Raw genomic sequence first — 17,050 nt, 5'->3', positions numbered from 1 at the left:
AAGTTAGGGCACAGTTTTCCTTCCTTGCATCATCATCAATCTTTATTTAAATACTTATATTAGGGTAGGACGTGAAGGCCTCAATCAGTATTTGAGGTTGGGAAGCTCAGATTGAGGGAGATCTTGGAAGTTTTTTGCTCCAACAGGGGGCATATGTCACTTCCTGATTTGAACTAGAGTAAATGGGGGATTCTCTGTAACTTGAAGTCTTTAAATCAAGATTTGAGGATGTCAGTAACTCAGCCAGAGGTTAGAGGTTTAGTACAGGAGTGGGTGGGTGAAGTTCTTCGGCCTGCAATTATGATGGTCCCTTCTGGACTTAAAGTCTGTTTGCTAGAAGCTGGGAATGGGTGACAGGGGATGGATCATTTGATGATTACCTGTTCTGTTCATTCCCTCTGGAGCACCTGGCATTGGCCACTGTCAGAAGATGGAGCTTTGGTCTGATCCAGTATGGACGGCTAGATAGACCTTTGGTCTGACCCAGTATGGCCGGTCTTAGGAGTATCAGGGACATGTTGGGCTAGGCCCTGTAGAAAAACACACACACACAGAGTCCCTGACCCAAAGAATTTAAAATAATCCTAAAGGGTGGTTCTTCAAACGGTTGCAGACGTGTATTCCACTGAGGTATGTATGTGCCATGCACACCAAAGCCAGAGAACTTTGCCTAGCAGTACCCGTGCACACCTGAGTGGAATAAACATCTCAAAGAACAAAAGTTATGGTGCAAGTAACCGACTTTTTATCATCATTGGGCCAAATCCTTAGCTGGCTCTCACCTATCAACGAGCACACTAGCTTTCTAGAGTTTTGCTCTAGCCTCTACACTTTTCCCATTATGGCTGTTTGCGTCATGGCTCTTGATTTCAATGTGGCTGGGGCTCAGTGCGACATCACGTAGGAATGCTCGCTCACTCCCAATCCTGTCTGGAAGACCACTCTCTCTAGGACTGGAAGTAGGGTTTCTAGGTGTCTGGTTTTCGACCGGAATGCCTGGTCGAAAAGGGACTGCTGAGTGGGCCGTTAGAAGTCCAGTTGGTGCAGCAGGGATAAGGCAGCTTCCCTGCCTGCCGTGGCTTTGCTCAGCTCCCGGAAGCAGCAGCATGTCCCTCCTCTGGCTCCCACGCATAGGGGCAGCCAGGGGGCTCTGTACGTTGCCCCCGCCCCAAGTGCTGGTTCCGCAGCACCCATTGGCTGGGAACCGCGACCACCCATGCCGCTGCCTCAGCCCTGATCCCCCTCCTGCCCTCCGAACCCCTCGGTCCCTGCCCGGAGCACCCTCCTGCACCCCCCAGAGCTCTCTCCTGCACCCCAAATCCCTCATTTCTGGCCCCACCCCAGAGCTGCACCCCAGCCAGAGCCCTCACCCACTCCCGCACCCCAGTCCCCTGAGCCAGCCTGGTGAAAATGAGCAAGAGCGTGAGTGTGGGGAGAGCGAATGACAGAGGCAGTGAGTGTGGGTGGGGCTTTGAAGAAGGGGCGGGGCAGGAGACGGGGCAACAGTGTTCAGTTTTGTGCGGGTAGAAAGTTGTCAACCCTAACTGGAAACAGAATTGAGTCTCCATATTTAGTCACTTTCAGAGTATTTTTAAAATTCTTCCTGGCTGCTCAGAGACGCTTCTGGGCCTGTAATTCCTGTAGTGCTGGATTTCAGCCCAGAAGGAATTGCATGGTAGGTGACATCAGATTCTTCAGAAAAACAAATCCTTTCAAAAAATGCACATTGGGCGATGGGATGTTACACTGTGTTTTCAAAAATACCCAGCAAGACTTTTAGGAATTTTGCCCAGAGTCGTTGCCCTTCTGCCCAATTTCTTTCAAGGGCCCCTGTCATATCACTTCCCCATCATGAGGGGAACGATACACCCTGGAGCACCACTGAGCTTTCAAAAGGATCAGGAGAAACAAGGTTCCAAGCTGGGTTTTCTCTGGGGCATTCAAAGGAGCAGGACAAATTTGAAAAGAGCATGTTGGTATGGTAATTACCCCGTCCTGCTTACCCCCACCAGATCCCTTTAATAAGGCTTGTCACGATAAATATCGGTTGTTACTATATAGGATCACAGCAGTTAGCGGTGAAGAACAGTTAATTAGATCACTGAATCCATCTCTCTGGAAGGGATGGAGTCCCCAGGTGAGAGATGTATCAAATAATGAAACAGATACCACAAGGCAGTTAGGGTTTTCTGGCCATAGATATTCACCACAATGGCTATACATCCATGTTATTCTGCAAACAGGCTTATCAGGAAGGAAGTAAAAAGTGAAAGGAAGAAATAACAGACCACATCCTCAGCTAGGGCGAATCACTGTAACGCCAATGACTTTCATGGAGCTATGTTTATTTACACCAGCTGAGGGTTTGGCCCTGCATTAGCTCTAATTGTGCATTTGCCATGGTCCAAGTCTCACACCATAAGGGGTGGAGAAGCTCAGTGTGGGAGGGTGCTGGCCTCGTGAAGGTGCCCTCCTTTGATAAGAAGCCACAATTCCTTCAACAAGTGTCTGGCAGCTGCTGCTCACCTGAAGGTTATGACACACGCCATAAAAAACAGACAGAGAACGTCAGTGGCCAAGCAAACATTGCATTGTTCAGTTAAAACAAGCTCTAACGTCCAAGGCTACTATGTGTGCCATTGCTAAGAGTCTGACGTTGGCTTAATGCAGTCCCTGTACTATATGTGTCCAACCCCACTGTGGTGGGCTACCTAGAATATGAAAAGCCTAAGGAAAAAATCAGCCTTGTCTATTGTGATTTGACAAACTGAAAGTATCAGCAGTATGAGCATAGATGCCCTGGAAGCCACGTACAGAGAATTCATTTGTTTTTCACAGTGAATAGTATGTACCACATAAGCCTAATCTGAGGGTTTAAGTGTTGAATAGGTCTTGTGCTCACCTGTCCTCCTCGGGTGAATTTCACCCCACAAACAGAATTCCAATTTGCACACTGCAATGCACTGAAGCAATTTGTGACTTTCATTCTGCTGCACTATTACCAGAGACTGACTCTATTACTAAGATTGCAAACTGAGCTTCATCACTTTGCAAGCCATATACAAAATCCAAGGGAACACATGGGCCCTGGCCCCAAGGGACCAAATCAGAGGGTTGCAATGCCATGGAGCTATGCTGATTTACACCAGCTAAGGATCTGGCCCTAAAATGCAAGCTCTAGCCAGGTTCACTGTAAGCATGTTCCAGTGTAGGTCTTGCAATAATTTGTTCTATGTCTTGAAAGGGACAAGGAAGCTGTTGAACTGATCTGTCAAAAGAATCTTTACGGAATTTGTCATTCTCACTTGGAAAGAAACAAAACTATAATTCTTCCAAGCCGGTATATGAGAAAGAGAATAAATCTGATTGGCTGGGCAGATTTATGGTCCTTCAGCCAATCAGAGGTGTTGCATAGAGACACCACCTCAAACAGCCTGAAGAGGAGGGAGAAAAAAAAATATTGGTGAGAAAGTTATAAAAAGTTTGGGAGTTGGGAGATTGGACCTATTTGGCCGCAGCTACCTTAGAAGGAACTTTTAGCAGAGAAGGAGAAACTGTCCTCAAACAGTGAGTGATAATAAACTACTGATTCATTTCTGATCTGAATGTGGGGGGAGGAGAGAATATGTATCTTTTCTGTAAATGTGTGGATTTTGCTTTGTCAGGAACAGCTTGTAAAACTATGACATCGCTAGCCAAATCAGGAAAGAAACGCGTTCATTCTTAGTTTTTCTTTTTTCTGCAGTGATCTCTCTCATCTATCTTCTATAAATGTAATAAGCCCCATTTGATGAAATTGCTAACTATTTTGGCTTAAATTTGTAACAAAGAACACCTGGAAGAAGCGAATGTGAACACATAATCCTCATCCGTAATTCAGGAGACTGGATCAATAGCCTGTGTGTTTGTCTCTGTGTCATTTTCTGCTACTTTGTTTAAATGGTGATTTGTGTAAGTGCATGTGGGAAGATCTGGGCTGTAGCTGCAGAATGCAATCTTCTTTTTATTCCTTGCATGCACATTGCACAGTCAGGGATGATGAAGTGTTGCAACCTGCATTCAGTGTTTAATTTCCTCTGAAGTATTATAGCAGTAGTGCTGGTGAGACTGACTTTGATAAGGGGACATAGGATAGTCTTGAAAAAAGGCTACATGAAAAGAGGTAACAGAAGCTGTTGGCAGAAATATTCCACTGTACTAGCAGTGGAGTTGGACCCCTTTGAATACAGAGGATGAGAACAGTCATCTTCAGTAAATTGCTCAGAGCTACGGAACATGAATAGGCTCGTTGGCAGCTGCGGACCCCTCCATCATCCCCAAGCCAGCACCCTCAACCTCCTAATTCACCAAAACACCAACACTGCCCCTGCTAGCATCCCAAGGACTAGAGCTCTCGAGGGGACCTGCCAGAACTTTCCATCTACTCCAGGGAAAAGTGCCAACTGCCAGCATGGCAGAACCCTCCCACAATCCCTCAGTCCTACCACTACCCACCAGGGCATGCCACCACCGCAGTCACCACCAAGAAGAAACTATCCTCAGCACCTGAAAACGAGTGCTCTAACCCACCTGTCTTCCAGCTGCTGGAATAGTCCCGTATATGACCCAGCCACTCCCTAGTCCTCAGGGCACCTGTTTCCCGGTGCCCGTCACCAAAAAGGAGATGCAGCAGCATTGAGCATAGAGGGGAATGCAGAGCAGTGTCCATTCCCTTCTGCAGCCATAAGCTCTGCTGGCCAGTGGAGACATGTGCCCTATACCCTCCCACCCACTTTGGAGCGGACAATGTGACCTTAGCTAGTCTGGTGCAAGGGCCACTTGATGCCTGCCCCCAAAGCAAAGGATAAGATGGGGGAAAGTTCCTCGCTCCCTCTCCTCTCCCCTACAACACCCATAGATATTTAGTATTCTTTCAGCAAAACCTTACCTTACAAGTTGCTATAAGAAAAGCCATGGTGCATGTATGCCCACTACCTGCACACAGAAAACCAAACAGCTGGCAATCAGGTTTTTTAGGGAATTGGGAGGTCTGATCTTCCAGCCACTTGAGAGAACTTGGACAAAATCACCATCTTCATCATAAGTGCTTGCTCATTTTCCTAAGGCAGTGGCAGTCTGAATCCTTCATCTAGGCGTTTTTCCAGATCTGAGGCATTTTGCTACATTACACTCCCCACTCCTTTTCTGTGCACAAAGGGGAAACTTCCTCTTCTGTAAGACACACAGAAAGGATCCCTTACAAACCTTCCTCCTCTGACACTTGGCAGAGGGGACCCACCCCCTAATCTACATGCTTTACATCTACAGTTTTGTCTTTGCGCCTGTAGGACAGTGCAGTATATATACTCACCACCATCAAAGCCACATGAGATGCTGATTGGCACTGGGATGGCTTTTCTCTCTCTAGCAGTTATTTTAGTTTTGTAAACATGGCTGTTGATTTAATGTTCAGCATGTATGCTTGTATGTGTAAAATTCAGTGCTTTAACTATTTCTGGATAATGTTCCCATTCACGGCATGGTAGGACAGTGCCCTGGCTTTCTGTCTTATGAGCACCAGAATGAATGTAAGTACAAGATTGCTGTACAAGAGAGGAAAAGGGAGCCCCTGCTTCACGCTCCTCATTTCCTGTAGTCATGAACGGTTAATTCCTCACTTGTTCCTCTAACAGCCGCCTCTCTGTCCCTCATGCACTCTTGGGTGTGCGTGTTACTTTCTCTCTTCCTTCACATCTGTTTTGGGCCAACCAGCCTTTTTAATTCTAAATGCATTTCCGAAAGGGCAATTTGCCTTGTATTCTACACCAATGCTTCTTTGTTTCTTCTCTTAGAGGTTCTTACTTATTTTCTTTGCCATACTTTCAGGCAATTCCCTTCCTCATTTCCCCGGGAATGAGAGGATTTTCCCCGCTTTTGTTTAGGAGGAATAATTTTTCTCAAGTCAATAGAATAATACAAGTATTAAGCATTTTAGAGCAGTTTGCATCTTCCAAGTTTAACACACGTATCAGTGTGTCACATATCACTCTCTGTACATGATCCACAGAGAATGCAGATCTGTTGCAGGTCTCATAGGGGAAGCCTGGTTCCATAGCTCAAGCAACTCATGCGTTTAGCTCTGGCGGTCCCCAATTAAATCCTTTTTGTTGGCCAAGATGCCAGCCATTGCACAAGCACTTATTACTTTTGTTTCCATTATGCAAAAGGTTAAATTTTCCATCCCAGTGTCCCCAACAGACAGCTGAACCAGAAATCAGACTCAGGTCTTGTACTTTTTGCCTGTTTGTTATGAGCCACATTTTAAAACCCCCACCCACATCCAATGGTACACATTCAGCTTTTACTCATTCAAATCACTTTCACACACTTTAAGCACTACCATTTCTGTGCACAATGGTAAAATTCACTCACACAGATCTACTTGCACATGATTTGTGCATACAAATGGGGTTTTGAGTGTGTAAATGTGAATGTACACAAGTGCTGAAGAATTGTGCTCACAAGTAATTGTGCAGACAAAGCTGCACAAACCCAGAGAGGGCCAAGTGGTCAACATGTTCCCTGCACATTTGACATATTTTATATAAAGGAGAGATAAAAGACAATCATGATCACCTGTGCCAATTGCATCCCCTCTTTTCTGCTGTCCAGAACCCAGATGTTATAACACAACTGGTTTCTCCAATGGGCAAATGATATTCTAAACCTGACACTGAAAGTATGTAAGAAACAAAGTACTGAGGGTAATAGCCAAGGGAAAGGCATAAAGAAAGAACAGATGTTTCTAACCCGCTCTGAAGTGCAACATGCTAACACCACTGAAATTCTTCCCCAGGTTCCCTCTCCCATCCCCATGTGTGCCTGCACTTTAGTCCATTTTGTTGTAATATTAACTGAATGCAATGTTTGTGCTGATGTCTGTGACAATATTTCCCTTCTGCATTGCACCACTGCGCCTACTGGGGAAAGGTCTAAATTCCAACACAGCAATATTGACTTTCATTGCTGTGTTTTTCTGGGCCAGCTGCCTCTCTGCAGGGACTGGGTTAGACAAACAGCCCTGTTTGTTTAAAGCACCAGCAGAGCTTGCTGGAAAGCTCTGCAGAACATTCTATTTAGCCACCACGCTGCATCTGATTTTGTGCATTTTCTGTATTTTTCTTCCTTTGTTGTTGCTCTTCCTCCCCTCTATCTGTTTTGTGAACAATTACAATAAACAGAAAAACAACACTCATGGGCCAGAAGCTGAAACTCAAAAGTGAGATTCTGATTGGCTGGTGGTGTATGTGTTATGTTATCACTCTCAAATTTTCTCAGCTCAAGGGTCATCACTAAGCAGGTATACAGGGCACCTAGAAATCACCATGCCTTGGTCTAACTTCCAGCAAAACCACCATCCCATACTGTGATTCACAGCTGTCTCCCACACAACTGCTGTGCACCACAGAGAGCTAACTACTCACTTGTTACATCATCTCATTGCCACTCTTAACAGGTAGATTCCATCTACTGTATCACAGATTTCCTTGCCATACGCACTGGGTGTAGATATTTGTCCTGACCCTTTTCCAAGACCTCAGAAAATAGTGGAGAAAAAAAATCTAAATATATCTTTTTCTCTGGGAGGATTCTACAGTGCCCTGTAGTAAGGGTCCAGAACACAAAGGACCAGCTTGTACAACCCTTACATTAGGGAACACTTAAAGTGAATGTGACTGCTCATGTGAATTACTGCTTGTTGACCTGAGTAAGGGTGCCCCAGATTGGCCCTAAAACTTACAGTAATGCTACTGAAGTGTTTTGAGCTAGCTCAGTGCTAGCTCTTGTTTAGGCCGTATTATAGGATACCAAGCGCATGCTAAAAGCTGGTCTGCACAGAGTCCCATTGAAGACAGTGGGGTTCAAGGATCGGTGCCTAAGCATGTAAATTAGAGAATTAAATGGGACGCGACATGTCTAATGGGTAGATGCAAGCAGTTCCACTCACCACAATAGCATCCTCTGTCATCATGTCATGGCATTGCAGGAGTCTTCACTTCTTGCATCCCCTGTTGATCGTTTCCCTGAACCTGCAATGGCCTGTTTGTGCCCACGACTTAGCCCTTCAAAGTCATGTCTAGTTTGGACCCCCTCTGGGGTAACAAGAGATCCTTTCACCCCTCGCAGGCTACTCCCTAACCCATCCTCTGGGCTCACACCTCAGCCCCATCCTGTGCTCAGTAATCCTTGTGTCGATGCTTCTAGATCCCCCTCCTTGGGGCTGATGAGGGAGCACAGAGACACTTTCTGCTCTGGGTTCCAGCTGTGTTAAAATGGGCTGCTCCTTCTAGAGGTGTAATCCTAATCTGCACCATTGCCCTGCCAGCCTGGCTCTATAACCCCACCCCAACCGCTCTAACTCTGGCCCCATGCTGTGGCAGGCAAGGCATTGTGGTGTACTCAGCACCACTACACCATTCACATGTGCTGCTGTTTCCCTGGCTACTTCCTACCTCTGAGCCCCTAGTGTTGTTTCCCAGTAAGCTGTGGTTAACACAGCCTCTCCTTTGGTTCCCAGGCTTCTCCCTAGGTCTTTCCTGGAACCAATCCCCGTAGCAAACCTCGTTGCCTACTCTGTCCCCATATCTACTGTAGCGACACCATCAGAGGACCCAACCACATCAGCCACACCACCAGAGGCTCATTCACCTGCACGTCTACTAATGTTATTTATGCCATCAAGTGCCCACAATGCCCCTCTGCCATGTACATTGGCCAAACCGGACAGTCCCTACGTAAAAGAATAAATGGACACAAATCGGACATCAGGAAATGTAACATACAAAAGCCAGTGGGAGAACACTTCCGTCTTCCTGGACATTCTATAACAGATTTGAAAGTAGCGATACTTGAACAAAAAAACTTCAGAAACAGACTTCAAAGAGAAACAGCAGAACTAAACTTCATTTGCAAATTTAACACCATTCATTTGGGCTTGAATAGGGACTTGGAGTGGCTGGCTCATTACAGAAACAGCTTTGCCTCTCCTGGAATTGACACCTCCTCCTCTATTGTTGGGAGTGGACTACATCCACCCTGATCAAATTGGCCCTGTCAACACTCGTTCTCCACTTGTGAGGTAACTCCCTTCTCTTCATGTGTCAGTATATTTATGTCTGCATCTGTCATTTTCATTCCATGCATCTGAAGAAGTGGGGTTTTTACCCACGAAAGCTTATGCTCAAATAAATCTGTTAGTCTTTAAGGTGCCACCGGACTCCTTGAAGAATATAGAGAACCTCACTCCCACCAGAAGGAGATACATGAGATTGTTGTGTCTATATCCAATCAATGTGATTTTACAAACACTATCCACAACAGACCTCAGTATGAAACAATGGGTGTCTCTGTGTCTTCTCCAGAATAGCCATCATGACCCACCAGTTTCCAGCGCTGACTCCAGAGCAGAAGAAGGCTCTGTCTGACATAGCACAGCGGATTGTGGCTCCAGGAAAGGGGATCCTGGCTGCGGATGAGTCTGTGGGTGAGTTGAACAGTTATTGATATTTCTTAGTGACCTTCAAGCCATTTTGCTTTTCAAATAATTTGAGATCCCAAGCAGGAGTCAATCAATCTCCATCTTTCTTCAGGAGCAAGTGGTCCATCAGGGCAGGGTTGGTGTCCGTAGACAGAACTATGAGGGCATGGGCTGAGGAGAGAAGCCCAGGTCTGCACAGTCACAGAAGGCCTAATTCTAAGTTACACCATCCTTGCAATTATACAAGATAAGTGAAAGGACAATCATTCCCAATATCATGTTCTCTGACCTTCAGCCCCTCTTGCTAGGTACTATGGGGAGCAGACTGCAGAGGATCAAGGTGGAGAACACAGAGGAAAATCGCCGTGCCTTCCGAGAGATCCTCTTTTCTTCGGATGCCTCCATCAATCAGAGCATTGGGGGCGTGATCTTTTTCCATGAGACCCTCTATCAGAAGGACAGCAGTGGAAAGCCATTCCCAGATGTCATCAAAGACAAAGGCATTGTGGTGGGAATAAAGGTGAATCTCTCCAAGGGCCCTGCTGGCACAATAGCCCCAGAGCCCTTCCCAGTGTGAACTGTGCCCAGGCAGGGATCTCGCTGACAAGCAATGCTCTTTTGTCATTCTGGCACCATTCTCTGCATTACCGCTGCAGCCAGTGCTCCTGTACTATTAGCCAAGGCACGGCTAAAGCCACTGATCCTGACCTGTTTTATCCAGCAAATCCCACCACCCCCTAGAGCTCTTGCTTCACCCTTCCATCCCCTTGTCCTCAAGGCTCTTGATTCCATCCTCTCCAGTGACTCTCCCCAACTCCTTGAGTTCTGGGGTTGTTCCCACCAACAATTCTGCTTCCCACTCCCAATGCTTTGTTTGTTCATTGTCATGCATTGTTCTCTCCTGCAATTTCCCCATTCCCCAGCGCTTGTTTTCTGTCTCTTCCAGTGACTCTGCCCACCGAGCTCCTGCACCATTTGTCACAGTGACTCCTGCTGATGAAGGCTGAGGAGTCTATACTAGCTCTGGGTTACAGTAGCAGAAATTATACTGATCTGTTAATTGTTAACACGTCTTCCTTTCCATGTACCTCCCGTAGCTTGATAAAGGAACAGCCCCGCTGGCAGGAACTAATGGAGAAACCACCATTCAAGGTGAGACATTTCCTCTAAACCATGAAGAATGGGGTTGCATTTCCTGACAAGGAGAGATTTAAATGACTGGAGTATTTAGGGCTCAGCTATGGTTCTTAAAGTGAAAGCCATGTGGGGCAGGGAAAAGCAGGTGCACTATACAAGCAGCAGTAGCTGAAAGTATTGTGCTTGCAGAGGGCAGGAGCAAAAGAGTACCTCCAAAGGCACAGGAGGGTGTGGGGGGGGGCATGTGCTCACTGGCACCCCTTGCTCCCCTCTTACACACTTAGGCATAATGCACTCCACCACCACCACAGCCCTCCAGGTACCAGCCAGCATGCAGAGAGCAGCCTCCCCCCGCCCAGAAACATCCCTTTTGGCTTGATGAGCGCTGCCAGCAGCACCAGGGGCTGCAAGGTAATAAGTAGGCAGAAGGGTAGTAAGTTACAAGAACTCTGTCTTGCTTCAAGGCATAAAACTGATCACCAGCTGGGATCAGAAAGGGTTTATCCCTTCACCCCCCACAAGTTAACATTACAGGGTTGTTCATGTGTATTTTGGGGGGTGAAATTAGATGGGACTAGTGGTCCTCTGAGGTATCAGGTTTTACATAGTCAGAATCAGGAGATCAGATTTTATGTACTAATCCTCTGACCTTGTGCAGCAGTTCCTGTTTCCAACACTATGCACTATGCATGATTACTGTCCCAGAGGCTTTGCTAACCATAGGTTATACCCAGGGTTTCCCTAGTTACCATCCTAGCTCTGTCCATTTAAGGAACCCCATTCCCTGAGGGCCATACTGTGAGCAGCTACTGCATTGGGCATGTAGTCTGCACAGGGACCACACAATAGCAGTCTCCATGAGAAGAAGGTAGGAGCCACAGGCCACCTCCACCCCCGCACTCACTCTGCATCCCCACCTCCACAGGGTTGCGTAGAGGACACAAAGTTCAGCCCCGGCCACATAAATCTGGAGGCTCTAACTAAGGCACCTTCCTTTCCCTTTAATACTTGCAGGGCTGGATGGGCTCGCTGAGCGCTGCGCCCAGTATAAGAAGGATGGTGCTGATTTTGGCAAGTGGCGTGCTGTGCTGAAGATCACAGAAACAACTCCCTCCACTCTAGCCATCCAGGAGAATGCCAACACACTGGCACGCTATGCCAGCATCTGCCAGCAGGTATAAACTCTCAATGTGTGTGTGAAATAGTTCCCTCCCTTCTTATGATGTGGGAATAAGTGGTGTCCTTTCCTACTCTTTTTTGAAATAGTTCCCATGTGTTTGAGAGGAGGCTTCTTTGTCTGTCATGCTGAGAGAGTCTGTTGGTATCTTCTCTTTTCCGGTAGTTCTCTTTGCTTTACTACCCCTTTCTCAGGTTATCCCTGATAGGGCAGTCTCTTGTCCAGACCTCCACTGACTTCTGTTTTTCCATTCTTAGCATGGGTTGGTGCCCATTGTAGAACCGGAGGTCCTACCCGATGGAGAGCATGACCTCCAGCGCTGTCAGTATGTTACAGAGAAGGTAAGATTCTTACCTACCAGACATTTTCATCAATCAGCATAATAATAACAACAATACTTAGCTCTTAAACAGAGCTTTATATCCATAAGTCTCAAAGCACTTTCTTTTCTCCATTTTACAGATGGAGGGTGGGGTGGGGGATGGAAGGAGGCACTGAAAGGTTGAGCAAGTTGCCTAAGGTCACACAGTAAGTAGGTGGCAGAAGTGGGAATAGTGCCCTAGCCACGAGGCTACCCTGTTTCCTCGCTGAGAAGGGCTCACCCTTCTAAGAGAAGAGGTATCATCCATGTTTCCACTACCATTCCATATTTTGTAACTTTCCCATTCCAGAGCAAGGTAGGTTTGAGGGGCTAAAGCCAAGAATTCCATAACTATGGAGAATGAATTTCTCTATCATCCCAAGGGACAAATATTTCTCCATAGCAGGTTTGGAGGGCTTGTTGGTAAAGTGATGGAAGGAGGGTTGAAGCCTAGCCTGGATAAAACATGGACAGTGAATTCCACTCTCACCCCAGATATAGGTTGTCCCTCTACAGCAGGTTTGCAGACCTGGATCCCACTGGTGAATCAGTATGGGAGTGAAGCCAAGCATTGAGCGAACATGAATAAGCATTGAACGATCCTCCTGTTCTCATTGTTTCCCAGGTCCTGGCTACTGTCTACAAAGCCCTGAATGATCATCATGTCTACCTGGAGGGAACACTGCTGAAACCGAATATGGTGACTGCTGGGCATTCCTGCCCCAAGAAGTACACCCCTCAGGAGGTAGCCATGGCAACAGTCACTGCCCTCGATCGCACTGTTCCTGCTGCTGTTCCTGGTAACTCATTATTATCCATTGCTTCTCCATGCAGACACAAGGATCATCCATCCAAGTGACTCAAACGCTTATTAGGGTTGCTTGTAGGACCTATCGTGATTTGAAACCATCAAGTCTCATGTACTGAGGTGCAGTAAGACCTGAGTGGGAGGGGTCAGTCCACCATGTCTCCCTTGTTGAGTCTCCCTTTATATGTCTCCATTTGCTTCCATTTAATGACCTGTTCTGTTCCCAAGGGGCTGGGTTGTGTGGTTGTTGCACTGGTAGATTTTAAGAGAATTTGTTGCATCTCCAGTTATGGACAGAACAGCAGACACCAGTGGTAGATTTGACTGGGCATCATATGTAATTTCACTGAGGACTGATAGGATACATTATCTATGGATATACAGTTGACCTAATTCTCTTCAGTCTCACCTAAATGCCTTCCCTGGGAAAACAGTGATTTGTGATTCTTTATGTTCCTGCTCCCTCCACTACAAGATTCTGCTTCATCTCAGGACATCAGAGTGAATCAGTGGTCTCTAAACTTTTAAGTCTTCTTTTTTTCCCCTCCTGCAGGAATCTGCTTCCTGTCTGGAGGCCAAAGTGAAGAGGAAGCTTCTCTCAACCTCAGTGCCATCAACCAGTGTTCTTTGCCCAAACCCTGGAAGCTGACATTCTCATATGGACGGGCTCTGCAGGCATCAGCACTTGCTGCTTGGGCTGGCAAACCTGAGAACAAGAAGGCTACGCAGGAGGCATTTTGCAAACGGGCACAGGTATGGGACCTTCACTTCATTATCATGACTGAGCAGACTCCAGACCTTCCAGTTCTAAGTCCAGATCTTTAAAAGAACCATCACCCTACTTCAGAGAGATACTGCACAACACATTGTGTGATAAATGGGGACATGTTCCCCAAGTTCTAAAGATGCCTGTTGCTTTGATCCATCCTTGTGTTTCATGTTCATCCAAGGATGTTTCTTTCTTGAGTTTGGTTCTTGGCTGACAGCCCCACATACAAGTCTAACACAGGAAACTGCTGTGCAAACTTCCCCTCAAAGCCCCAATAATAGTCCTCAGATCTACTCTGCAGACATCTGTAAGCATAAGTAGGTGGTTTATTCTTAGGGTGACCACATATCCCGATTTTATAGGGACAGTCCTGATTTTGGGAGCTTTTTCTTCTATAGGCACCTATTTCCCCCCACCCCCATCCTGATTTTTTACACTTGCTATCTGGTCACTCTATTTATTCTCCTTACCCAATCAATCTTTGGTTTCTTTGCTGAGACTGTCAACTAGGATGCTAATTAAAGGTAATTTCTGTGGACATGTTTACAATATGGGTAAAGTTGTCTGAGATGGTTAGCTCATTTTATATAGGCCTACAGATAGCTATCAGATGCAATAACTTTTGATCATTACCATTCTGCCTTAGAAGTATAACAGTCTTTATCTTATCTGTTTCCTAAATTCTCCAATCCCCCTCGTAAATTTTGTTTGGGAATTCACAGAAGCACTCCTTATTTCCCTGTGTTCTTTACTTCTCCCTGTTTTTTTTTTTTTTTACTCTCTCCTCTGGGTAACTGTTTCTCCCTCCTTTTTGTTTTTTCAGATTAACGGGTTAGCATCCAAAGGACAATATATTGTCTCTGGGAAGAGTGATGGAGCTGCGAAACAGTCCCTTTTCACTGCCAGCTACACATATTAGGGTGTGGGATTATACTACCACCCTGTCCCTCTAGGGGGACTGAAAAAGGAAAAATCCTAACTCTGTAAAGGAACCTGGAAATCATGTGGGTTCAAACTATGGGCTCAACCGCACACTTTAATCCTAAAATGTAGGGAGAAAATCACCTAATCTTATCCAAGAAAATGGTACCTGTTTTACAGACTTAGCCCCTACTGCCATTGATAATTTACCAAATCGGTCTCTCCCCCTGAAAGGGTGGTTTTTTACTTTGTACCCTAGAAACATGGGAATGCGGGCATCAATTTTCATCCCATGCCATCAATTTTCTCTGTTCACTAGCAAATAAAGCACAGGCCCCCTCCAAAACCACACTCTGCAGCTGGAGAGAGCACACTGGACTCCTGTATTACACATTCTAGATATTGGTTTCAATCTATGGGCTGTGAATAAAGCATCTGCAACTGTGAAATTATGTGCATCTGATTCACACACAATTAAAATGTAAGTTTAATTCTGTCTCACAAGTGCACATATACACCTTGGGCTTACTTTCAACTGCTTGTTGAATTTTACGTGTACAAACTAAACCAGACAAAATAATTGCCTGTGAACAGCCAATGAGATCAAAAACATATTTAAAAAAAATAAGAAACTCTGCATTTCTGATAATGACTTAGGCCTTGATCCTGCAATGTGAGTTCAGAGGGCCTTCAGGTGAGCTCAGGGTTCTGCCTGCAAGGCACAGCTTTCAGGGTCATAGCCATAGACAGTTAAAGCTACCTCCAAAGACTGTGTCCAGAGAATCCTTCTCTTCAATTTTATCCTGAGCCTGGTGCATATTGGGACAGGACTTTGAGAGCTGAGTTAATGATGTGCGTATAATACCTAACTCTTACATGGCACTTTTCATACACAGATCCCAAAGCACTTTACAAAGGAAATAAACAGTACTATCCCCATTTTACAGACTGAGGAAACTGAAGCACAGACACATTATGTGATTTGTCCAAAGCTACTCAGAACCCCAGAAAGAGAACCCGTCTCCTGAGTTCCCAGGCAGACTCTGTCCACTAGGTCCTGCTGCCTCTTAGATACTGATCCAGTGCACACTCTCTGTAAACTTGTAGTCACTATCACATTCTGGGGTTCAATCCAAACGAGCGAGGGGTTGTATCACAGCCTGCCCTGTAACCCTGGATGCCTCACAATGCTTTGCAGTTGTATTTCCCAACCTGAGCTGCTCACAGTCTACCACCATGCAGGTTACACCCTGAGGGTCTGTATCCAGCCACAGCCCTGGTCCAGCAGCTCTGACCCCGACAGCCTGTTAGCAAAACATCAGTCACACTCTGGCTTTCACCAGACTTGGTTACTACTTGCAGGGTGACCCCAACACACTCCCAGTTCCAAATTTTCCAAAATCAGGTGTTCTGCACTGTCCAGCCCTTTCGTGAACAGTTCCAATACTAAAGGTTGATTGCTCCTGTAAAGAGTCAATATTCAACAGTTTGCTACTTTAACTGGAGTTACCGAACAATTCAGTCTAAACTCAGCATTGGATTGGTTTAGATTTTAAAAAAAGAAAACAGGTTTATTAACAAAAGAAGATACGATTTTAAGTGAATTCAAGTATGACAGATAAAGTTAGAAATGGTTATAAGCAAATAAAAGTGAAAATACACATCTACAAGTCTAAAACTTAATCTAGCAAGGCTTTGTTCAAGATCGCCTCTCTCACCCAGTCTTCCAGTACGATGGTGACTGACCCTTTCCTTGGTAAGGATCTCTCCCCAAGGCCCAACAATATTGGTGCCTTTGTTTTCTTAGGTGAAAGAGAGCGATCACTAGGGGTTCTCTGCTCCTTTCTTTTATAGTCTAGTGAACCCATGAACTAGGTTATTCTGAAGATTCCCCTCAAAGCAAAGATTATTCAAACAATAAAGGACACAATATGGAATAGGGTGGTGAAGGAGGCACCTTTCTTCCCACCTGTGTTTGCAGAAATGCAAATTTGCTTCATCTTCTGTCAATTCCTCTCCCTGCTATCTTGAGGCCCCACTTTACTATTTATATATAAACTGAGGTAAAACACACATTCCTCTGTTTAGGATAGACCTGTTTAACAACCTTTGCCTAGGCATGGCTGTGTGGTTTTGAATGTGTGCTAACATCATACAGGGGGATTTCTTAATGTCCCATATAATGCTGCTACACACATTGCACCAAGACATTATTGACCAGCAAGTTATTAGTTTTCAAATGATACCTCACAAGGTATCTTTGTACAAAGATCATTACAATAGCGCATAGGGTGTGACTATGGGGTGCTTTTGGTCAAGTCACCCTATGTAACTCACGGTTGTGTGCAATATAACAGTAC

The 17,050-nt window shown here is 45.6% G+C and overlaps 1 protein-coding gene across 1 annotated transcript; it reads left to right on the top strand.

Moving 5' to 3' along the window:
• Positions 1–3,458: 3,458 nt before the first annotated feature.
• ALDOB (aldolase, fructose-bisphosphate B) lies at positions 3,459–15,139 on the top strand. Its single transcript, XM_073345696.1, has 9 exons — positions 3,459–3,567; positions 9,402–9,523; positions 9,826–10,037; positions 10,615–10,669; positions 11,669–11,829; positions 12,089–12,172; positions 12,818–12,992; positions 13,554–13,753; positions 14,593–15,139. The coding sequence occupies exons 2-9, from the start codon at positions 9,412–9,414 to the stop codon at positions 14,686–14,688; spliced, it is 1,095 nt and encodes a 364-aa protein (XP_073201797.1). The 5' UTR covers positions 3,459–3,567; positions 9,402–9,411; the 3' UTR covers positions 14,689–15,139.
• The last annotated feature ends 1,911 nt before the right edge of the window (positions 15,140–17,050 follow it).

The sequence above is a fragment of the Lepidochelys kempii genome, chromosome 5, assembly GCF_965140265.1.
Source record: "Lepidochelys kempii isolate rLepKem1 chromosome 5, rLepKem1.hap2, whole genome shotgun sequence".
NCBI classification, from domain to species: domain Eukaryota; kingdom Metazoa; phylum Chordata; order Testudines; family Cheloniidae; genus Lepidochelys; species Lepidochelys kempii.
Note: the sequence above shows the minus strand (reverse complement) of the source record. Positions and strands in the feature narration are given on the sequence as shown.

Coding starts and splice junctions, on each gene's coding strand:
- ALDOB (XM_073345696.1), top strand. CDS start 9,412: ATGACCCACCAGTTTCCAGCGCTGACTCCAGAGCAGAAGAAGGCTCTG. Junction 10,038..10,614: donor GCATTGTGGTGGGAATAAAG/GTGAATCTCTCC, acceptor TACCTCCCGTAG/CTTGATAAAGGAACAGCCCC. Junction 12,173..12,817: donor GTCAGTATGTTACAGAGAAG/GTAAGATTCTTA, acceptor ATTGTTTCCCAG/GTCCTGGCTACTGTCTACAA.